General features: G+C 42.6%; 1 protein-coding gene across 6 annotated transcripts in view; it reads left to right on the top strand.

The window, feature by feature from the left end:
* The window catches only part of GABRA6 (gamma-aminobutyric acid type A receptor subunit alpha6), a 61163-nt gene that overhangs the window by 32056 nt on the left and 4367 nt on the right, over positions 1–24740 (top strand). For 4 of the 6 annotated variants that reach the window (XM_077327205.1, XM_077327201.1, XM_077327206.1 and 1 more), the window contains one exon: positions 18744–19016. The exons of 1 other annotated variant lie outside the window; for it this stretch is intronic. In XM_077327205.1, the coding sequence (XP_077183320.1) occupies positions 18744–19016 (273 nt within the window). Of the gene's footprint in view, positions 1–18743; positions 19038–24740 lie in introns of those variants that run through there. One more of the 6 variants, XM_077327202.1, reaches the window with a different exon arrangement.

The raw sequence follows: 24740 nt of genomic DNA, 5'->3' as shown, positions 1-24740 counted from the left end.
CTAGGGGTATATGGCCAGTCTTCAGTTGTCCTGCTCTGGTCAGTTGTCCACTCAATTGCCAAAGGGCAGTTGATTAATGCATGCCCAGGTTCAAATCTGACAGCAAGTCAGTATGTTCCTGCAGGGGGCTGGGGGGGTGGCATGAGGCTTTGCAGGCATGGAGGCCCCTGTTTGGACACCATGTGCCACAACAGGTGGAGTCTTAGCAGTTACATGGTGGGCCAGAGCTGGTTGGGAGTATGGAGTGGGCCACCACAGCACAACCTAGATCAAGCCCACAGCAGCCAATGCAGTGGTGGGGTACTTCTTAGCCGGCGTCCTTTCAGCAAGAGCCATATGCAACACTGCAGGCAGGAAGTCACCCAATTCAACAGCAGAGGGATGTAGTTGAGGCATCTTGGATCAGCCCAGATATGGGTTCATGGGCCATGCCAGGACTCATTTGGCAGGCACTCGAGCCAATTATGTCAGGTTATCAGGGAGGCAGAGATTATAGGCCATTTTGGCTAGGACCAAGTGGTGTAGGGTTTCCAACACAGGTAGCCAAGGGGGGGACTCAGCGGGTGTTTTCTGCGGGTGGCATAGTTCATCCATCAACCAATTCAGGGGTGACTCAAGAGAGAAGGGATGAACTGTGTGCTTCATGTAAGAAAATGCCCACAGAGAAAGGAGGAGCAAAATGAACTCAGGCGCAGCGGGAGACGAGCACTTTGGGGGAGTCTTCCTCATCTGAGACCACTGAGGGACAGAGGGATGGGACCTACTGGCTTCACAGGGCTCTGGTTTCGGGTATCCCTTTATGGTTAGCGAGCAGGTGTGACACTACCAGAGACTACTATGGGGAATTTGCAGGAAGGGTTTTACAGGAAACTCTCCTACAGGTTTTGAAGCTGGAGATAACCCACCAGGGACCCATCTTATGCAAAAAGAAAAAAAAAGCATGAGAGGGCCCTGGAGGGCCATGGGTATTTCGTGGATGTATTTCACATGGTGCATCTCAATGAGAATTTCCCCAAAGACTGGCTCCAAGAGGGACAAAAAAGGTAAAGTGGCTGGGCAGGGAGGGCGCTTATTCCTAAATTGGATGAGAGGCTATGTACAGTACCTGTTTTTGGTAGTTGGAGCTTACTCCAGGGATGTCCCTGTGACCTCATTGAGGTGCACCTAATATCCCTGCTGCAAGGCAGATCTTTTCCCATAATCCCTTATTACAAAATTCAGCTATGGGAAAATGGAAAGAGATTTCAGCAACCAGACTGGTTATTGTAAATTGTTTTTGTGAACTTTATCTGACCAGCCACATAAACCAATCTTGAAAATTTGTTGCAGATTTCATTTCTAATAACTGGCTTGTGGAATAAAGCCATCCCTGTGTAGTGCTTAAAAGTGACAGCTTCTAAGCTAGAGAGCCAGAGTTGATTTCTCACTCCTCCACATGGAGCCAGTCCTGTTTGAGCTGTTCTCACAGAGCAGTGTCTTACAGTGCTCTCTAGCCTCACCTCCTTCCCAAGGTGGCTGTTGTGGGGAGAGGAAGGAAATTGCAAGCCATTTTGAGACTCCTTCAGGTAGTAAAATGAGGGGTATGAAAACCATCTCGTCTTCTAGAGACAGGCATGTGTGCACTGATGACATGAAGAAGCTAGAAATTTTACTTGGAAATAGCCCTAGGAAAACTATTCCAAATTAAGGCCTGCAAAGTCAGGCCTTGCAAGCTCACAGGAGATTAGTGGTGCCTTACGCCCTTCTAACCCCCCCCCCCCCAGTATCGAAAATATCGGATTTGCAAGGGGTGGCAGGTAGGAGGGCTCTTGCAGAGCCTGACAGTCCAAAATGACACTGTAGAGTGCAGCTGGCTGGCTTCCTCTTGCTCCCTTGCAAGCAGGAGGCCTGCGAGCACAGGGGACCTGTCATGGGGGCTGGACCACTGAGCCAGTGTGTTGGGGGGCGGGGGCGAGGGGAGCCGGCCCAGTCCTGATTGGGCCATAGCATTCCAAGGGACTGGAAGCAGAGGTCAAACCGGCTCCACCCAGGAGGGCTCTGCGCAAATATTTATACAGCTAAGTGTTAAAGATTGGGTATAAATCTACTTAGGAGGCACTATCCTTACATCTGTGGAATGAGAGAGCTTTTGTCACAAGCCAGTAGAAGTGATAGCATTCATATCCTGCTTTTATAAATTGATACTTGAAAAACAACTGCAAGGATCCAAGGAGAAGTCCTGCTGGCAGTCAATAACAATTATGCCTACAGCTTCTAGTGATGTATTTTCTTCTTTAATTTTCTGCATGCATATTGAGCAATAATCTGATTGCTTTAACATTAGAGCAAACACCAAAACCAGAACCTAATACATTACAAAGGAAATAAGTACGTCCATTTCCTCACTGTCAATGTAATGCTATTATCATTGATTCTTTTTTAAAATTTCATCATGGTTGCAGAAAAGTTACATACTTCCAAAGATTTAAGGGAAGTAATAATGCAAGGAAATATATATTTGTTGGTTTGAAGTTTTATGGCAGCCACAAACATATTCATTTTATGTTATTGACATACTGCATGCTGTGCTGATAGCAAAATCCACAGAATAAAGTAGAGAACATTGGGAGATATTTTAATATCAATGTTCTTTGAAAATACACCATAAAACATATAAAGAGAGGTATAAATTGTCTCTTTAAAATATTCCAGGAAAATATATGGCAGTAGGTATAAATTGTCTCTTTAGAGTACAGCATGAATAAAAAGGCACAAATAAAATAAATAGTTGTAAATGTCAGCAAAGTGCAGTGCAGTACAGTAACTATACATTACTTGGAAGGATCCCTGCTCAGTCCTAGAGCACCTGTTTCGAAGGCAGAAAATCCCTCGTTTCAGTCCCCAGCATTTCCAGCTAGAAGGTCCAAAGTTGGAAAGACTGGACTCTGCTTCAGGCTGTGGAAAGCCACTGCCTTGTTGTATTGAAGGAGACTGTATTGAAAAAGACAGTACAGAGCAAACTGGGCCACCTTGAGTCTCAGTGAGAAAGGCTGACTATTAAAGAAGCAAATATGTAAATGGCTTGACTCATTGTAAAGTAATGTCATGTGTTAATATAAATCTGCCCTTTAAGGCCTTAAACTCTGATTGCACTTAGAGATCACTTAAGAAACTTATTTACAACAGCCCACTTGGGAAAAGTAAAGACAAATTAAAAACATAGGAAAAGTCACATAGATAGGAAAGTTAAATACAATTGAGAGTTGAAAACAATACAAAAGCCACAATCTTCTATCAGATTTATTGACAGATGCCAGTCCCCAGGTGAAAAGGATCAGTTCCCTTGAAGAAAATTACTTCATTGGAGGGTAGACTTTATAGCATTATATTCTACTGAGGTTCTTTTCCTTCCCAAATCCTGCCCACTCCCAGCTCCACTCCCAAAGCCAGTTCACAAATGTGCACGTGAAGTAACCTTAAATGAATATATCATCTGCTGTGTTTTTATGCATGGCTGTTATGGAATTCATTATTTCCATTGCGGCATAATCAATTCTTCTGCAGCTGGATTGATAACATCTGAAGGCAGAATCCATGTGATAGAAAAACATCATGTGGTTACTTCTTCCGCAGCACCATTAGCACGAGGAAGGATGATACTGTTATGGAAAGTAACCATATAATTTACCTGTTCATTGCAGATACTACATATAGATATTCAGCATGGGATACAACAATGTGGAAGCCATGAATCATCCTTATCCCTTGTTCCGCTTATATATTTGTGAAACAGGCCGGGGGGTGGAGACTGTCCTCCCTGTCTGAGATGGAATAGGACCAATCAGGGTGCGGCCTGGCCACACCCCTGATTGACCCTCCCTCTCTACCTCCTATCCTCCCTCCTTGCCCACTCGCAGGGGGCGAAGATTCCCTTCCCTGTGACCTCCAAAGCGCTCTCACTGCCTCGTAGAGGTGGCGAGAGCACTTGCCAGGCCCCAGGGAATTGGCTGCACCAACAGTAGGGAAGGGGGGGGGGGGTTCCCTTCCCTAGGTTCCCTTTCCTAGGGCCCAGCAAGGGCTCTCGCAGAGTTGATGAGAGCACTTGCTGGGCCCCAGGGAATCGGCCATGTCAACAGTAGGGAGGGGGGAGGTTCCCTTCCCTAGGGCTCGGCAAGCGCTCTTACTGCCTTACAGGGGTGGCGAGAGCACTTGGCGGGCCCCAGGGAGGCAGCGGTGGCGCTGGCGGCCTGCGAGCACCTGGGGGGGAGGGCCTTTCAAAACCCGTTCTTATTAATGGGCTTTGCAGCTAGTAGAATCATAAAGTTGGAAGTGACCTCCAGGGTCATCTAGTCCAACCTCCTGCACAATGCAGGAACTCACAACTACCTGCATACCTACGGTGAAGCAAATTTCATGCCCAAATGGTCCCTCACACATGAAAAATCTCCAGAATCCAGTCTGGCCTGGAGAAAATTCACCTACCCACAGTGGCGATCAGCAATTCTCTGGTTATGCAAGGAAGGGCCACAAGAGACAAACACTGGCACAACCCTTCCTGCTCACCCTCATATCTATGACAATGATAACTTATGCATTGTTCCTAAGCAGCTTTCTGACTAAATGTATTCCTAGTTACCTGTACAACATTTTTTAAATATAAACATCAGATAGTCATTTGAAGTCATTAATGACCATTAATGGCTTATTAATCTTCCTGAACTTCAGTGGGAAAGCAACAAAAAATCCACCATTGACCTACTCTTATCTAAAAAAGCATCAGGATTGCGAAGGAGAAGAAAGATTCTGGATCCTATAGACAAATACTGTTCTTCCTTGAAGCTATTGAAAACGATTGGTCAGGAGCCAATGGAAGTTTTAGTAGGAGATGAAGCTCGCTCTGCAGTAGAGACTAGCAGCATCTTATTGAGCCTCCTTAGCAAAAGCAAAGCATATATGGCTTGTGATGAGTGGTTCTATAAATAGTTACCAATGTATTTTCATTCATTGGTATCATTTGAGTCTTCATTTGCAGCCTTATCCATATTCTAGTTAAACTCAGAAAGTTTCAAAGGAATATTCTGGTTTAAGCCAAAGCGATCTTACAGGTCACTCTAAGGGTTGGGAGCCTCCTGGCCAGGCTTGTGTATCCCCCCCCCCCAAATATAGGCACTGTATACCTAATTTCCAGTGCAGTAATCAAATGGCTAGCCCGGATCCTTTCACGGAACAGAGTATACTTATCTTGAGAGAACTGCAATGGGTCTCATTAATTTCCAAGTACAATACACTGTGCTCACTGAGAACTTTGTGATGCCCATGCATCACACATCTTTCTTGAATGCCCTTGATTTTGTGTGAGGTGAGCTCCTGGTTACCTAGCTGTTTCATCTGGTGAAGGTGCAGGATCATGCTTTTCTGTGAGCATTGCAGCTATTGCCTGGTTCAGATAATCTCATTTACTGCAATAGAGGCAGTATTCCCAGCATGGTCTTTGGAGGCATTAAATTGACCAACCTGTGTATTGCATAGAAGTGCTTTCTGTCTGCTTTCTGTTTGTGCCTGAGCAGTCAGATGTATCCTTTCCACAACCATGATGAAATCAAATGCATTGCTTGGGTTTTGTGTCTGTATAGTCAGGGGCAACTGTTCCAAAAAGCAATTGCAAGCACTTTTCTCAAGATCAGCTGGGTTTGTGGGCAAACATCAAAGATACATACAGGGTCAAAAGAATGAGTTAAATTTTAGTAGAGCAGGTGGGTCTACTTTTCAGAAGAGGGAAATCATAATGATAACATGGCATTATGAGCTTCTGTTTTAGTCCAGTACTGAATTTAGCATACAGCAGTTAGTGTCTTACATGAACATGTAATTAGTATTTTCAAGTAGCAATGAAAATGGCTTATTATGCATGCATAACTAAAAGGAATTTTCTGTTTTTCTTGAGGAAGGGGCTCCATGTGTGCCAAAAGATGTCTGTGGATCTGTTGTTAGTTCTTCTACTGAGAGCCAGTGTGGCACAGTGGTTAAGAGCAGTGAACTCTAGATTTTGGACACTGGGTTTGATTCTTCACTGCTCCGCCTGAAGCCTGCTGGGTGATCTCTCAAAACTCTCTCAGCCTCACCTTCCTCACATGGCATGGGGAGAGGAAGGGAATTTGATTGTAAGCCACTCTGAGACTCCTTAAGGTAGACAAAACTGGGGTATTTATTTATTGTTGTTGTTATGTGCGAAGTCGTGTCCGACCCATCGCGACCCCATGGACAATGATCCTCCAGGCCTTCCTGTCCTCTATCATTCCCCGGAGTCCATTTAAGTTTGCACCTACTGCTTCAGTGACTCCATCCATCCACCTCATTCTCTGTCGTCCCCTTCTTCTTTTGCCCTCGATCGCTCCCAGCATTAGGCTCTTCTCCAGGGAGTCCTTCCTTCTCATGAGGTGGCCAAAGTATTTGAGTTTCATCTTCAGGATCTGGCCTTCTAAAGAGCAGTCAGGGCTGATCTCCTCTAGGACTGACTGGTTTGTTTGCCTTGCAGTCCAAGGGACTCGCAAGAGTCTTCTCCAGCACCAGAGTTCAAAAGCCTCAATTCTTTGACGCTCGGCCTTCCTTATGGTCCAACTTTCGCAGCCATACATTGCAACTGGGAAGACCATAGCCTTGACTAAACGCATTTTTGTTGGCAGGGTGATGTCTTTGCTTTTTAGGATGCTGTCTAGATTTGCCATAGCTTTCCTCCCCAGGAGCAAGCGTCTTTTAATTTCTTTGCTGCAGTCCCCATCTGCAGTGATCTTGGAGCCCAGGAAAATAAAATCTGTCACTATCTCCATTTCTTCCCCATCTATTTGCCAGGAATTGAGAGGGCCGGATGCCATGATCTTTGTTTTCTTGATGTTGAGTTTCAAGCCAACTTTTGCACTCTCCTCCTTCACCTGCATCAACAGGCTCTTTAGTTCCTCTTCACTTTCTGCCATTAGAGTGGTATCATCTGCATATCTGAGGTTGTTGATATTTCTCCCTGCAATCTTGATCCCAATTTGTGACTCCTCTAATCCCGCATTTCTCATGATGTGCTCTGCATACAAGTTAAATAGGCAAGGCGACAGTATACAGCCTTGCCGAACTCCTTTCTCAATTTTGAACCAGTCGGTGATTCCATGTTTTCTCACTGTTGCTTCTTGACCTGCATATAAATTTCTCAAGAGACAAATAAGATGCTCTGGTATTCCCATCTCTTTAAGAACTTGCCACAATTTGTTGTGCTCCACACAATCAAAGGCTTTAGCATAGTCAATGAAGCAGAAGTAGACGTTCTTCTGGTACTCCCTAGCTTTCTCCATGATCCAGCATATGTTGGCAATTTGATCTCTAGTTCCTCTGCCTCTTCGAAATCCTGCCTGTACTTCTGGAAGTTCTCGGTCCACATATTGCTGGAGCCTAGCTTGTAGGATTTTGAGCATAACTTTGCTAGCATGAGAAATCAGTGCAATGGTGCGGTAGTTTGAACATTATTTGGCATTGCCCTTCTTTGGGATTGGAATGTAAACTGACCTTTTCCAATCCTGTGGCCATTGTTGAGTTTTCCAAATTTGCTGGCATATTGAGTGTAGCACTTTTACTGCATCGTCCTTTAAGATTTTGAATAGTTCAACTGGAATGCTGTCACCACCACTAGCTTTATTGTTGCTCAGACTTCCTAAGGCCCATTTGACTTCATATTCCAGGATGTCTGGCTCCAGGTCAGTAACTACCCCATTGTGGTCATTAGGGATGTTAAGCTCGCTCTTGTATAGTTCTTCTGTATAATTTTGCCACCTTTGTTTAATCTCTTCTGCTTCTGTGAGGTCCCTACCATTTTGGTGCCTTATCATACCCATCTTTGCATGAAACGTTCTCTTCATATCTCCAATTTTCTTGAAAAGATCTCTGGTCCTCCCCATTCTATTGTTTTCTGCTATTTGTTTGCACTGTTCATTTAAGAAGGCTTTCTTATCTCTTCTAGCTTTTCTCTGGAATTCTGCATTCAATTGGGTGTATCTTTCTCTTTCTCCCTTGCCTTTCACTTCCCTTCTCTCCTTAGCTATTTGTAAAGCTTCCTCAGACAGCCATTTTGATTTCTTGCATTTCTTTTTCTTTGGGATGGTTTTAGTTGCTACCTCTCGTACAATGTTGCGAACCTCTGTCCATAGTTCTTCAGGCACTCTGTCTATCAGATCTAATTCCTTAAATCTATTTGTCACCTCCACTGTGTATTCGTCGGGGATACGATTTAGTTCATACCTGAGTGGCCTAGTGCTTTTCCCTACTTTCTTCAATTTAAGCCTAAATTTTGCAACAAGAAGCTCATGATCTGAACCACAATCAGCTCCTGGTCTTGTTTTTATTGTCTGTATAGAACTTTTCCATCTTTGGCTGCAGAGCACATAGTCAATCTGATTTCTGTGTTGACCGTCTGGTGATGTCCATGTGTAGAGTCGTCTCTTGGGTTGCTGGAAAAGAGTGTTTGCTATGACCATTGTATTCTCTTGACAAAATTCTACCAGCCTGTGCCCTGCTTCATTTTGTACTCCAAGGCCAAACTTGCCTGTTATCCCAGTTATCTTTTGGCTTCCTACTTTAGCATTCCAATTCCCCATGATGATAAGCACATCATTTTTGGGTGTTGCTTCTAGAAGGTGTTGTAGGGCTTCATAGAACTGATCAACTTCATCCTCTTCAGCAGCAGTGGTTGGGGCATAGACCTGGATCACTGTGATGTTGAATGGTTTGCCTTGGATTCGAACTGAGATCATTCAGTCATTTTGTGGATTGTATCCCAAGACTGCTTTTCCTACTCTCTTATTGATTATGAAGGCTACTCCATTTCTTCTGCGAGATTCTTGTCCACAGTAGTATACCTGATGGTCATCTGAATTAAATTCACCCATTCCTGTCCATTTTAGTTCACTGATTCCTAAAATGTCGATGTTCAGTCTTGTCATTTCTTGTTTGACCACGTCCAGCTTGCCTTGATTCATGGATCTGACGTTCCAGGTTCCTATGGAATAAAAATCTTTACAGCATCGGACTGTCTTTTCGCCACCAGTTACTTCCACAACTGAGCGTCCTTTCGGCTTTGGCCCAGTCGCTTCATTCATTCTGGCGCTACTCGTACTAGCCATCTGCTCATCCCCAGTAGCATATTGGATACCTTCCGACCTGAGGGGCTCATCTTCTGGCATCATATCGTTTTGCCTTTTGGAACTGTCCATAGAGTTTTCATGGCAAAGATACTGGAGTGGTTTGCCATTTCCTTCTCCAGTGGATCACCTTTTGTCAGAGCTCTCAGCTATGACCTGTCCATCTTGGGTGGCCCTGCACGGCATAGCTCATAGCTTCACTGAACTACGCAAGCCCCCTTGCCACAACAAGGCAGCGATCCTTGAAGGGGGATTTATTTATTAGATTTATTTATTAGATAAATAAAAACCTGCTATTCTTTAATGTTTAGTTTTAAATTCAAGTAGATTTAGTTTTTTCTATTTTTAATTATGGTGTCGAATAGGTTTCACTGATTTTTATTTTGGTGATCTGATTTGAACACTTTAGAGATGAGATAGTAAAGAATTTTTTAAATAAATGCAATTACAGTATTTGCTGGCATATAAGACTACTTCCCTCCCCCCCTGAAAAACATGCCTCCAAGTGAGGGGGTCGTCTTATACGCCGGGTGCACTTCAGTTGGGATAGACATAGCTGTCCATAGTGGCCCATAGTACTGTATTTTGAGTGGAAATGTTGGGGGGTCGTCTTATACGCCCAATCGTCTTATACGCCGGTAATCGTTGGCTGTTGTGGCCTGTGCTGGCCTGTGCTGAAAAACACCCTACAGCTAGTTGATTCTGGCCATGAAAGCCTTCAACAATTAATTCTATGTTCACTTTTTCATTCATATTGTAGCAATTCAGTGTTTAGTTGTTATTAATGACATCTTATTTGTATGTATTGTTAGGTTAAAAAGGTTATGGTAAGGTAAAGGTAAAGGTATCCCCTATGCAAGCACGGAGTCATGTCTGACCCTTGGGGTGACGCCCTTTAGCGTTTTCATGGCAGACTCAATACGTGGTGGTTTGCCAGTGCCTTCCCCAGTCATTACCGTTTTACCCCCCAGCAGCAAGCTGGGTACTCATTTTACCGACCTCAGAAGGATGGAAGGCTGAGTCAACCTTGAGCCGGCTGCTGGGATTGAACTCCCAGCCTCATGGGCAAAGCTTTCAGACGGCTGCCTTACCACTCTGCGCCACAAGAGGCTCATGCAAGGTTATGGTATCCCCTGTGAAAACACTGGGTCATGTCTGACCCTTTGGGTGACGCCCTCTAGCGTTTTCATGGCAGACTCAATACGGGGTGGTTTGCCAGTGCCTTCCCCAGTCATTACCGTTTACCCCCCAGCAAGCTGGGTACTCATTTTACCAACCTCGGAAGGATGGAAGCCTGAGTCAACCTTGAGCCGGCTGCTGGGATTGAACTCCCAGCCTCATGGGCAATGCTTTCAGACTGCATGTCTGCTGCCTTACCACTCTGCGCCACAAGAGGCTCTTATTGTTAGGTTACACCCATTTTTTTTCAATCAGCGGACTCAATGTAGGTTCATTGGATATTTTCTGACCCATGTTATGTTTGTACTTTTCTCTTGGTTCCCCAAAGGACCTCTGAAATTCTGGGTTAATTGACCTAGGGATCATGGACTTTGTGTTCCCTGTGGCCAGTAACAATGCTTGGCAGTTGTGGAGGAAACAGGGGATGGCATATTTAGCTTTGTTGTTTTCCTTGAACAACTGTTAATTATACCACAGTTGAATGAATGAATACAGTATAAATCCATCAGCATGCCAAAAGGCAGGAATTTAGAAAAGATTGTGGTCTGCTAGCAGATTTCATTTCAATTATCTTATTCAGATAATTATATTTTCTTACCAAATGCCACCATTAAGGAACAGAGCGCTAAATTCAAGATTACAGTTCATGTTTGGATGTGAGAGAAAACTTGAGATTTAGAGCTCTCTACCCTGGTGATAGATTTGGCTTTGGCAGACCAGGTTAGCCCCATCTCATAAGATCTCAGTAGCTAAGCAGGAAAGAAGAAAATCACAAAAATCTGTGCTTCTTATACATGGAATCTTTAGAACTTCCTGCATGGCATTTCCCTTGTCAGGAATACGGGTTTATGAGAAATGAAAATTTGAAAAAGGGGAAAGCTGCTGAAGGGACTTGAATTTGTGTGACCTACAGAAAAATAGGTTCCTTGACTTGTTTTGACACTGAACTTGAAAGGAGAACATATAGCGATGACACCATCAGATCTCCTTTGTCTGTATTCTGGTATGTTAAATTCAATGTTTTGTGCTCTTTTAAGGCTTTAAACTTCCTCCGAATGTAATAGAAGTTTGTATCGCTAGGGGCATTGCAATTCTTTCTAAACTTCTTTTACTTTGGGGGGGGGATCTCTCGGTGCCATGAGAATATACAGGTGGAAGTCTTAGGTCTCTCCCTTTGTTTTACTGCTTTATGATGCTTATGAGCAATAATTTTCATATTCCTTTTTTTTAATAATAATTTTATTGTTTATTGTTATATAAAGCATTTACAAAGAAGTTGTAAAGAAAAAGCGACCAGTTGATATGGTTTGCCATCTCTTTTAACATAGATATTTAGTTCCCATCACATATTATTCCTAATCTAGAAGTTTTTACCATTTTTCTTAGCCAAGTGATTGTTAATACATATGAGAGTATGATCTGTTATAGGAATACATTCTGTTATTATCTTAAATGATATTAGGTCAGTCTCCTTCATAAATTGGCCCTGACCCAAGAATTACTACTGTTGTCTTGTTAATGCCTATAAAATATGGTTTGTCATCCTCTTTTAGCATACATATTAACATACATATTCAATTCCCATCGCATATTAATCCTGATCTAGGAGTTATTACCATCTTTCTTAACAGAGTAGTTGTTGATACATAGGAGGGTATAATCTATTATAAGGATATATTCTATTATTATCTTAAATGATATAAAGTCAGTTCCCTTCATATATTGGACCTGTCCTAAAGGTTGCTACTGCTATTTTTCCCACAGGAAGCCAGGAGAATACTCCATTGTTCAGCTCATCTTTCAGGTGGTCGCAGAAAATGAAATTGTATTTTTTTCCATAGTAGAGTATTTCTGATTGTCCTTCTGTCAGAGCCAAAGAAATCTCTTACTTGATTCTTGCTTGTAATCGCCTTTGTGGGGGCTCTGAATCCTTTGTCAATCTGGATCTCTTCCTCTGGTCGCACAGAAATATCTCCTGATAGCTTCCTAGTTGCTGTCGCTTTTGAATAGACTCTTTTTATTTTGCTGATCCAAGTCATTTCCTGCTCTGAATAGACTTCCAGGTTTTCGGTACTTTCCTTCCTTGAATCTGTTTTCGCAGGTTCTTTAAAGGTACTTTGGGTTTTTACATCTCTGGCACTCTCTCCCTCCAGTTGATTAACTTCCAGACATTGAAGTTTCACTTGATTTACTGTTAGCTGAGCTACGTCATCAGCTGGTCTCTCCGGACCTTGGGCTCCATCCAAAAGCTCCCCCTTAGTCCCACGAATTTCCTTTTCCAGCTTATTGACTGCTTTCAGTATCTCTGAGTTTCCGTTGCATAACAAATGGAAAAGCTGTGCCTTAGTTAATTCTTCCATAGTTCTAGGCAGTCACAAATTGTTTGCGACAAAGACGCCATCGTGACCTTGAGCACACGCCGCTATTAATCCAGGGAGGTCGGTCTTCCTATCTCCCCACGGATCTGTAGGACCCTCAGGATGCCGTTCCCGGTTCCTGGGGCGACCGGTGAGCAGATTTGCGTATCTGCTCAGGTCAGCCAGGTGCAGAAGCTCCTGACCCTCGGCATGGCTTAAGAGCTGAACAGAAGTCCAGCTTTTTTTATGGCGCCATCTTCAGTTTTCCAATTTTCATATTCCTAATTGGTCCCAGGTAGTCATTTTCCACCCTAGTTTTAATTTTCCTGCCCTCAGACTTGCGATCAGGAGTGCTGATAACTGGGCTGTTCATTTTATTTCATGACCTTTGGGGGGTGGCTGCATTTTTTTTTAATTGAAGGAAGATTAACAGTACAATACTGTAGATATCTTTCTTTAATTATAACCTGATGCCCATCACATGAAATGATACATATTGATAGTTTGGTGTTATACAAGCCCAGTTAGGCACCATACAAGCCAAATAATATACATTTCCTAATGACCTCCTAATGCATTATCATGGTAAATATAAATACAAATATAAAGTCATTGATACAATGAATATTTCAAACAGGTTTATTTCCAAAGCTGTATAAAACTTTGAATGAAATCTCCAAGCAGGTTTAGTTATCTGGTACATTGAATTAGGGATAAAAATGCAAGAGAGCAGCAGTGACTCAGCTCCAAATAATTCTATAGTTTTATCTGGATTTTTTACAATCACAGCTGGGATAGAAACTGCTATGGTTGCCCTCATGGCCAGCCGAGTTATTGGCTCTCCTGGAATGTTTAGCCTTTCAGCTATATGAATTAGTGGGGGCCCTTTTGGGACAGTACTGAGAGGCATTGTGTTTTATGTAGGCAGGTCTAAGCTGGTGGTGCTGAGAGAATAGTGCTCTACACTTGGTTTATGTGGTACCTTTTCTTTCATGTTGTTTAATGTCTATATTAAATTGCTGGATGAAATTATCCAGAGAGCTGAGCTCAGTGTCTTCACACAGTTCTCTATTGGGTCAATCACACTTTCTCTGCCTAACCTATATTATACCACGTTGTTGTGAGGACAAAATGTGAGGGATAGTACTGCGTTAAACAACTTAGATCTATAAAATATATAGACAAAAACTGTATAATTACATTGCAGAGGCAGTGGAGATTCTTCAGAGCAGCTTGGAGGCATCAAGGAGCTGATCTAACCGACAGAAATATAGTCTAGTCAAGATAGACGAATATTGGGATCAGAAGTAGAGCCAGTTGTGAGAACCAAATATGCAACCTGCTATTCATATATTATATTCCCCTAGAAGGACCAGGTTTTCACTTTATTGAACTTCCTAGATCCATCACAACTGCTGGAGAACCAGACTGTGGTGGTGATAGGTGGTGATGCTTTCTGCCAGTCTAAACTGGGGATGAGGGGATGGCACCCATCTCCAAAGAAAGACAATTTAATTATAGTCATACATTTTTTGTTTAGTCTACAATAGAACACTGCAATGTTCTATATGGCATATCTGTGTGAGCAAGCTTGTCCAGTTACTTCACTGGATGAGGAAGCTCCATGCAGTTGTCTCTGCAAAGAATGTCTGGAAATTTCAATTTGTCCATAATTCATTGGTGGGGGTGGTAACTAGGGATAATAACAGGGCCAGAGTTATATCTACACTGATTCCCAGTGTGTTTCCAGGCCAATTCAAAGCACCTTTAAAACATTAAATTATCTTGAATTATCTGAGTGATCACTTCCACCTCGAGATACCTTCCTGGGTTTGAGATCTCATGCCCAGATATATGAGCTCATGTTATTTGAAGTAACAACAAGGGACTTCTTTCCTATAGCTCAAAAGTTACAGAATGCTTTATTAGCTGAGGATTGTTTGGGCACCTTTCTTTTGGCCTTCTGACAAAGTTTTAAGATCTATTAAATTCAGAATATTTCAGAGGGTAGCAGTGTTGGTCTGCAGAAGCACAGCTGGTAATAGTTCCTTAGACATCTAGTAGTTCCTTAGACATCAACAAATTTTCAGGACATAAGCTTTCGAGAGTCAAAACTCCCTTTATCAGGGTGTTTGACTCTTACTTTTACTTTTTTTTTTTTTTTATAGAAAGTTTTTATTTTATTTTCCAGAGTTGAAGACAGTGAGATACATGCAATCTACATTGTTAATACAGAAAAGGAGAGCTATACTCTTCATTTGATACACTTGGTTCCCCATTTTTAATCCCTTTTGTAAATAGGGTGTTTGACTCTTGAAAGATTATATCCTCAAAATCTTGTTTGTCTCTAAGGTGCCAGTGTACATAAATCTAACATTTCAGAAAACAACTGATAGAGTGAACTACACTAGGTGGATCCAACCAGCTTTTCTTGTTGGTGAAAAAGAAAAGAAAGAGTCCTCTTGGACCATCCAAAGACTTATTGCGACCCCACCCCCATTCCTAGATTCCCATGACACTTGAATTACGCACGCAAAAGGGGGGAGATTCTGGTAGCAGGGAGTGTGATGAAAAAATCGTGCCCAGTTGTGCCTTAAATCATGAAAGTGCATTCAGATGATAGAGGGGAAACCAGGAAGGTAATGTGGAGTCCTAGTTCTTGACAATCTTACAGTCCCAAACAACTGCTGACATAGGTTCTCGCTTGAAGGAACTTTCTCATATTAATAGCGGAAAAAGATCAGGTAGAAAAGAAAACTACAAAGGATAATGGAGTTCCTTAAAAGTGGACACTATAATTACTACAAATTCATGTTGTACCTTGATCACGCTCAACATTTTAAAAAAATACGGGAGAGGGGATTGGGTGGGAAGAGAGGCAGGTATTAGATGGAATTGATTTGTATTTGTGATGACAGCACTGGAGGCAGGAATGGAGGCAGAGGCAGACTCTGATCCCAAGGTTCCAAGGAGGGAGAGAACAGTGGTTTTTGAAGGTTCACAAACCGCAAGACCGACAGAGATTGCATTCGGATCAGCTCCTTAAGAGCCAGGTTTTTGTGTTAAGCTTTTGTTATTCCTTGGTATTTTTCTTGACTGAGTGAAAAACATGTTTGAATGCAACCCACTATTTTTACACTGGTTCTTTTTTTTTTTTTTTAATAATTTTATTGTTTATTATTATAAAGCATTTACAGAAAAATTGTGAAGAAAAAGCGACCAGCTGATATGGTTTGCCATCTCTTTTAACATAGATATTCAGTTCCCATCACATATTATTCCTAATCTAGAAGTTTTTACCATTTTTCTTAGCCAAGTGATTGTTAATTCATATGAGAGTATGATCTGTTATAAGAATACATTCTGTTATTATCTTAAATGATATTAGGTCAGTCTCCTTCATAAATTGGCCCTGACCCAAGAATTACTACTGCCGTCTTGTTAATACCTATGAAATATGGTTTGTCCTCCTCTTTTAGCATTCATATTGACATACATATTCAATTCCCATCGCATATTAATCCTGATCTAGGAGTTATTACCATCTTTCTTAACAAAATAGTTGTTGATACATAGGAGGGTATAATCTATTATAAGGATATATTCTATTATTGTCTTAGATGATATAAAGTCAGTTCCCTTCATATATTGGATCTGTCCTAAAGATTACTGCTACTGTCTTTCCCAGGAAGCCAGGAAAATACTTCATTGTTCTACTCATCTTTCGGGTGGACGCAGAAAATGAAATTGTGCTTTTTTCCATAGTAGAGTGTTTCTGATTGTCCTTCTGTCAGGGCCAAAGAAATCTCTTACTTGATTCTTGCTTGTAGTCGCCTTTGAGGAGGCTCTGAATCCTTTGTCAATCTGGATCTCTTCCTCTGGTCGCACAGGGATATCTCCTGATAGCTTCCTAGTTGCTGTCGCTTTTGAATAGACTCTTTTTATTTTGCTGATCCAAATCATTTCCTGCTCTGAATAGACTTCCAGGTTTTCGGTGCTTTCCTTCCTTGAATCTGTTTTCCCAGGTTCTTCAAAGGTACTTTGAGTTTTTACATCTCTGGCACTCTCTCCCTCCAGTTGATTAACTTCCAGACATTGAAGTTTCACTTGATTTGTTGTTAGCTGAGCTACGTCATCAGCTGGTCTCTCCGGACCATAGACTCCATCCAAAAGCTCCCCCTTAGTCCCACGAATTTCCTTTTCCAGCTTATTGACTGCTTTCAGTATCTTTGAGTTTCCTTTGCATAACAAATGGAAAAGCTGTGCCTTAGTTAGTTCTTCCATAGTTCTAGGCAGTCACAAACTATAAACAGAAAGTCTCGTGAGGTCTCGCGGGAGCACGAGCGATCCCAAATTATCAGTTTGTCGATCTCCGTATCAAGTCAAATTCCCCCACTGAACTTTCACCAATAAATCTTCAAAACACTCTCTTTGTTTGGTTAATGGGTATAATTAGCTGGGAGTCTCTCACTCGGCGAAAGAAGGAATTCGCTTGTGAATTGGTTGAGGGGGGGGGGAGGGAAGAGCTTGTGGGAGAAGAGAGAGAAAAGCCAGAAAGCTTTCAATTCTTACTGTTGCAGATTCCAGCTTCTGCTCCTGTCGATCTGGTAAATGATGGTCTGGGAAGAATGTAAGGTCAGCTGGTCGTTTCAAGCTTGTAGAGTTGTTTGTGACAAAGACGCCATCGTGACCTTGAGCTCAGGCCGCTATTAATCCGGGGAGTTCGGTATCTCCCCACGGATCTGTAGGACCCTCAGGATGCCGTTCCCGGTTCCTGGGGCGACCGGTGAGCAGATTTGCGTATCTGCTCAGGTCAGCCAGGTGCAGAAGCTCCTGACCCTCGGCATGGCTTAAGAGCTGAACAGAAGTCCAGCTTCCTTATGGCGCCATCTTCAGTCGTCTCCTTTACACTGGTTCTTATTGCTGTTCTTTTGATATTTTTTTGGTTACTGCTTATCTGATATTTATTTTATATTGTGTATTATGTTTTTCTAATTTGTTATTGCATTTATTGGTAATGCTTTGGGATTGCGCTTAAAAATAAAGGGTACTGTAAAGGTAAAGGTAAAGGTATCCCCTGTGCACGCACTGGGTCATGTCTGACCCTTGGGGTGACGCCCTCTAGCGTTTTCATGCCAGATTCAATATGGGGTGGTTTGCCAGTGCCTTCCCCAGTCATTAACATTTTATCCCCCAGCAAGCTGGGTACTCATTTTACTGACCTTGGAAGGATGGAAGGCTGAGTCAATCTAGAGCCGGCTGCTGGGATCGAACTCCCAGCCTCATGGTCAGAGCTTTAGACAGCATGTTGGCTGCCTTACTACCCTGCGCCACAAGAGGCTCTCAAGAGGTCATGAGGCATCTAGTTGCATTTATTTACCATTAAATGTCCAGCAGTTTACTATAAGGTTCGTTTTTTAAAAACAAAGCAACTGCTTTAGATTCCTATTAATGTAGGAAGGATGGAAGGCTGAGTCAACCTGACTAACATTAAATTAATACACAATATAAAAGATTATGCATACTTCAGAACTGAGAAAACAGAATATTTCAATTCCAGAAAGGAGAATCTAGTTGGAGAGTAGAAGCATATGGAGAAAATTTAACAAAGTTCAGTTGTTGAATGAATGCACTATTCAAAATGAGAATCCGTCACTGACATTAACAGGTTTTTAAAAGGAAAATGAAGAACATTTAGGGAGCTGAAATATATCATTTGCTGTTTTTCATTCTACAAGATTTACTTTCTGTTTCCAGTTTGATTTAATAAACAAAAAGTATTCTGCATTTTCATGTAGACTGTGTTTTCTCATATCATTTTATGTCAAAGCCTTCACCAAATACATTTGCTAATCAACAATGTAGGGATGAAAAGCATGCATACACACCTGTATGAAGGTTTCTATGCTTTCTTGTTTCATGTTAATTTTATGACATGTCTAAAGAAAAAAAATAAGAAAAAAGCAAAAAGGAGAACTAAAAGTACAGCGAATAAAACCTCAAAACTCAGTTTCTTGTAAGCTGTGCAGTAACCCATGTTTTCTCACTCCAGCACTCTGATACCAACTGCAACCTGAAGAAGCGGATGAGCGCTATGATTTCTCAAACAGAACAGTCTACCGAATCAGACATATTGTCCAATAGTGCATCTCAATGTCAGCCATCATCTGTTCCTTCGCCGCAGCCACCAGTTCTACCAGCACCACTTTCACCCATTGGAGGAACAAGTAAAATAGATCAGTACTCCAGGATTCTCTTCCCAGTGGCATTTGCAGGGTTCAACCTAGTATACTGGGTGGTTTACCTTTCAAAAGACACCATGGAAGTGAGTAGTGATCATCAATGAGATTCTGCTATGGTCCAATACTGAAGATTAGCTTAAATATAGCAGTTAAAATATTATCTTAACAAATAAATATAATTACTATTTCAAAGATGGTGGAATATCTTTATATAGAGAGTATATATAGGGAGTTTACATAAACCATAGGATTTTGCTGTTTCTTTGATGGTTCATGCATGGAACTACTTCAAAATTTACATGTGTATACATTAGTGCACATTGAGAACAGAAATGTGGGCCCGCAAGACTTGTGGGAGGGGGAGTTCCATCTCTCCTCCCACCCCACCCCATTTTCTTGCTGGGGCCACAGTGGCTTAGGTGCAGCTGCCATTTGGCCCACCATTGCTGGCAGGGCTCCAGTGCCTGGCTTGCCATGGCTCCCAGGCTCCATTGCTGTTGCTGGAGCTCCCAGGCTTCATCACAGCTGCTGGCATGGCTCTGTGACTTTGCTGCCACTACTGGGCCCATTGTGGCTCCAGAGCTCTGCCACAGCTGTTGTAGATCCTGGGCTCCGGTACAGCTTCTGCTGGGCCCAGTTTAAGCTGCAGCCTCCACTGGGCCCTGCATATCTCCAGGGCTCTGCCACAGTTTTTTGCGCTCTGACATAGTTGCCACTGGCACAACTCCTGGGCTGCTGGAATCAGTCAACGACCACCCAGGTGATAGGTGCATTCTCTGCACTTGCACAGAGAATGACTTTATGGCGGGGGCGGTGTTGAACTCCCAATTTTTTTTAAGGTTTCAGATTTTTCTGCAACCCCTAGGGGTGAAATCCATTCCATTCCAGTTTTCAATCTGGCCATGGGGTAGAGATAGCTCTGGCTGCTCATACAGATTACCTCAGGAGGCAGTTGGACTGAGGTGGGTTGGCGCTGCTCGTGTTGTTAGATCTCACAGTAGTGTTTAACATAGTAGAATGTGAGCTGCTAGCTCACTTCCTCATCAACATGGGGGCATGGAGATCAGCTCTACAGTGACTGATCACCTTTCTTCAAGTTCAAGGACAGAAGATCACCATTGAGGAGGAATACTCACGCCACTGCCAGCACCGGTGTGAAGTACCACTGGGCATGTTTAATATATTTATGTGCCCTCTAGGAATATGGGCTAGGGTGTCACCAGAAATTACAGCTGGTATAAAAGGTAGCATTTTGGATTGTCATTAGTGAGAGCCCATATTCAACCTGTTCTTTAGCAGCTGCGCTAGCTGCCGGTCAAGTTCTGGATCAGGTTAAAGATGTTGGTTCATACCTTCAAGGCCTTGCACATTTGAGAGACTGCCTCTCTGAGTATGTCCTCTATTATTCTTGTTGATGGTCTCTGGCACAACTGGCGTCAACCAGAGCCAGGTGGAATGAGTTGCCAGTAAAGATATGAGCCATATCAAAGCTATCAAATTTCCAAAGGGCCTGCAAAATGGCACATGCTAGACATGTGGTTGAGGTCAACATAAGCATATAATAACATCAGAACTGGCCTCCCTCCACTCCTCTCTACCTCCCTGCCATCAAAACTAAGGGCATGCATTAGAAATATAAACAATTTATGCCCCTATCAGAGATCTTGTCAGAGCATTTTTATTTTAATCATTTAAAGCTGAAATTAGTTTAAATTGGTCATGTTTTTAACCACATATGCACTGGTTTTTATATGTTGTTAACCTCCCCAACACTGTGACTAGAAAGGGGCAGTCTACAAATAAATAATTTGCAGTAAGTGAGGCTCCAATTCACAGATTTTGGTATGTATAGATGAGGCCACACTTTTGCTACTAGATATATGTTCAGATCAGAATTTCAAGCAGATAAGGGGAAATGTCCTGGTTGAATTGTTCTATGGATTGTTTTGAGAGTCAGCAGCCCATCTGAACAAGAAATGGGATAGATGGAAGAGTTTGCTGTCAATGACCACTATCAGCTGTCATATGCTGTTGATACTTAACACATGCAAAGATATTCTTATTTTAAATGAATCTTCTGTTCCTAATATCTCTCATTTTTATTGAGTCCAGAATCTGATTATCAAATATTATTCCATGAAATGCGGAAAAATTGTAGCCATAAAATTTATTTTCCATGAAATGATTGAAATCCCATTGTGGCTAAAACTGGTTGCCTCCAAATAGCAGTGGCTGTTGCCAGATAAGGTATTTCTCACCAGCAGTTGAAAATACTTCCATGCTTTGGTAGTGAGGTTCTTAGATGCAGTAGCAAACTTCCTTTCTGCTGTTTCAGAACGTCATTAATGCTCTTGCTGGTATAATTCTTCAGGGGCTAAGTGACAAGTTCAAAACCTAAGGTGGAATTATAAATGGCAGCATTTAGATCACAACCTTTACAATAGTTATATTCTCAATCATGGATAAATGTAAATTTATAATAATGGCAGATGTTTTAATTGTAGTAATATGGATGGTGCTGGTATAATTTGCAAAATCAAAGTATTAAAATAATTGTTGCTAGAGGAATCCGACATCCTCTTATGTGTAAGAGCAATTTGTAAATGGCTTCTTTAGCACACATAGACATGCAGTTGGACTAATGCCTTGCATTTCATAGCTTATCTAGGACATTCACACTCTATTCATAATCACAGTGGAATTCACCTCTCTGCAAATTAGTTCAGGCAACAAGAAGCTTGATAGAGAGACTGGTGGAGAAAGGTTTCTCCTTTATGTTCCTGAGAGCCAGCATAGTATACTAGATAGAATGTTGAACCAGGATCTAGGAGACCCAGGTTCAAGGTTCTCTGCCATGGAATTCTCTGGCCTGTCACATATTTTTAGTCTTATTTACCCTATAAAATTGTTGTGAGGATAACACTGAGAAGGCAGAAGTCTGTATACTTTGCTCTTTGAAAGAAGGGCAGAGTAAACATGTACTAGGTAGAGACAGAAATGGGTTGGCTCTCTGAATTCAGTATTAGGGTCACATCCTTCCATGGCTTTGATGGATGCCCTTATGTCAGCCCCCTTTAGTACAGATAAAGCATGGGGATTTACAGCTGTGCTCAGACAATTGTGAGGCATGATGAGATGCTCTTAAATGTCATTTCCACTTTCCCCATGCAGGCCTGGTCAAGTTTAGCCAAACATTCTGTGACATCTAAGGAGGAAGGTCTGTTTCTAAAACAGTCCATCATTTGTTGGAGTAGTGGTGGGAGGATGTGACTCAAGAAAGAGATGGATGCTGAGCTTTGGTGCTGAGCAGCATCCACCAAAGTAGCTTATGGGGATGGGGATGACATCTGGCACCTCTCAACATAGTTAATGTGCAGTGCAGGATAAACAAAACCACTGGTCAGGTTTGTATTCAAGTGGTGTTATGCACAAAGTAGCCAGCCTGTAGGTTGTCTAACTCACAGTCCACTTTTGAGGATGAAGACATGCCATTTTGAATGAATTAACAAACCCAAGTCTAAAGAACATTTTGGCAACACCAAAGATTCTCTCCAAATAGGTTTGCTGCCATAAAAAGTATATCAACATTTAAAAATTAACTCATGGTAACTCAACAATTCTAGCTTTGGCTAAACTGCTGTGAATGATAATTATAATTGCTGAAGAGGGGGATAAGAGGAAAGGCATAACGTTGATTTTACTGAAGTAAACCTCACTTAAAGACTATGCTATATGCTTCATAAGGCTATCTATAAAGGAGGGTAGGGAGGCAGTGATGAAATCTGGGGAACTGTAAGGAAAGGCAATGGCTGAGAAAAGAGCTTAGACCAGTGGTTTCCTAATTTTGGGGGCTGCCACCCCCTTGTCTCCCAACCCACATCCCTAGTACCCCCTCACACACACATACAAACACACACTCTTTCCTGCTATTAGGTCTAATGTAAATTCAAAACATACTATATTGCCTACACTTCTTTTGTTGTTGTGCAGCAAACATATTTTAGTCTGGAAAAAATATACAAGTTCTTTGTAAAGTCATTTGTAAAAGCCACTTTGGGTTCTCACTGGGGATCGACAGACGAGGAAAGAGAAAGAGAAGCAATCAATGGGAAATCCAATGTCCAGGAGCAAACAGAAGAAGGCTTTTCCAGCCTCCTAGAGACCCATTATGCATGTGTCCGGAAATCCAGGATGGTGGCAGCAGGGCAACCCTGATTATGCACCCCACTTTCGCTATCCCAGCCATGGCCCAGCACAGTGACCTGAAAGACCTGCAATAAGGGAACGCAGAATCTTCCGTGTTCCCTGGGATACTGTGGGTGCCAGCGGGGTGCCAGCCCCATGCATAAGCAGAAGAGCCGGGCCTTTTGGCTTAGCCCTTCCCTCAATCTACAGAGTCCCTGGAGGGACATTGAATGCCCCTCTTGGCTCCACAGAGCAGCGGAGCCAATTGGGGGTTCTCCCCACCCGGGGAATCCCCCCACCCCCACCTTGGTGGGAGAGCAGCATGCTCCCTGTCATTTCCCCCCCACTTCCCCCACTCCTCCCCACTCCCCTCCTCACTGCTGCTGCCTCTAGGCAGCGTGTCAGGTTTTCCAGCCCTGGCATTTAGCACGTGCACTACGTCAGGGCAGCCAATACTCTGGGGAATTCCCTCCCCCGTGAGTACACAGGTCATGCTGCCCCGGTGCAATGCCTGACAGCAGCCCGGCATGGCTGCTGCCATGCATAATGAGCCAGAGATAGACTTTTGGTGAATGGTTGCCAATCCTGGGTTAAAAAATTCCTGGAGATCTGCAGTGGAGCCTTTGAAGGATAGAGTCTGAGGAGCAGAAGGAGCTCTACAGGAATCCAGCCCACCCCACCCTCTGAAGATGTCATTTGCTTCAGGAAGCTAAACAGGGTTGATCTTGGTGAGCACTGGAATGGGAAACCATGAAGGTAGTCTAGGGTCACTATTATCCAAAGGCAAGCAATTGCAAACCACCTTGGGATGTCCCTTGCTAGGGAAATTCAACTGCAGCAGGACTAATGAGACTACTGCCCAAAAATTCATTACTTCCCCCATACTGCCTCTAATTTTTTTCACTGCCTCCCTGGATCCTTCCACCACCCCTGGGAGAGGCTGTACTGCCCACTTTGGAAACCCCTAGCTTAGACTGTAGTCCTAAAGACACTTTCTTGAGAGTAAACTCCAATAAATAACATGGAATTGAATTGCTCCCTTTAGGTAGTGAAAGAGTACAAAGACAGGAAGAAATGATAGCTGGTGGAAGTAGGAATTTATACTCCCAGGGGTGCAACCTGCTGGTGCAACCCAGGCCGACACAAGCCCAATTATCAACAAGGGTCAGGGTATTTTCAGTCCTGTTCCCAGTCCACTGGAATACCATCTGATGAAAGTATGGGGCTTGTGTTCTCTTCTGACTTTTTTTCAGGGCCTGCAAGACCATCCTCTGCCTTTGGGCATTCAATTAAGGTGGGACCTTGTGTAAGGGCTTTATCTCCTCCTGGTTCCCTGATCTCTTACATCTCAGACACGTCATGTCTTTTAGCTGGTTGTCATACTGGGTAGGTTGGGGAGGAATTGGGTACTAATATTTATATTGTAGTGATATGTTTTTTAATCTTTCATAAGCCACCCTGATCCTGCCTTGGTAAGATGGACAGGATAAAAATTTAAATAATAATATTAATAAATAATGTTGGTCCAAAGAAAAGAGGGGAGTTGAGGAAAAACTTTTCCTTCTATTCCCCTAAGGATATTAAGCTGCTCTGAGACTCCTTCAGGTAGTAAAAAATGCGAT

This window comes from Paroedura picta, chromosome 3, assembly GCF_049243985.1.
Source record: "Paroedura picta isolate Pp20150507F chromosome 3, Ppicta_v3.0, whole genome shotgun sequence".
NCBI classification, from domain to species: domain Eukaryota; kingdom Metazoa; phylum Chordata; class Lepidosauria; order Squamata; family Gekkonidae; genus Paroedura; species Paroedura picta.
This window is presented reverse-complemented; position numbering and strand designations above follow the sequence as displayed.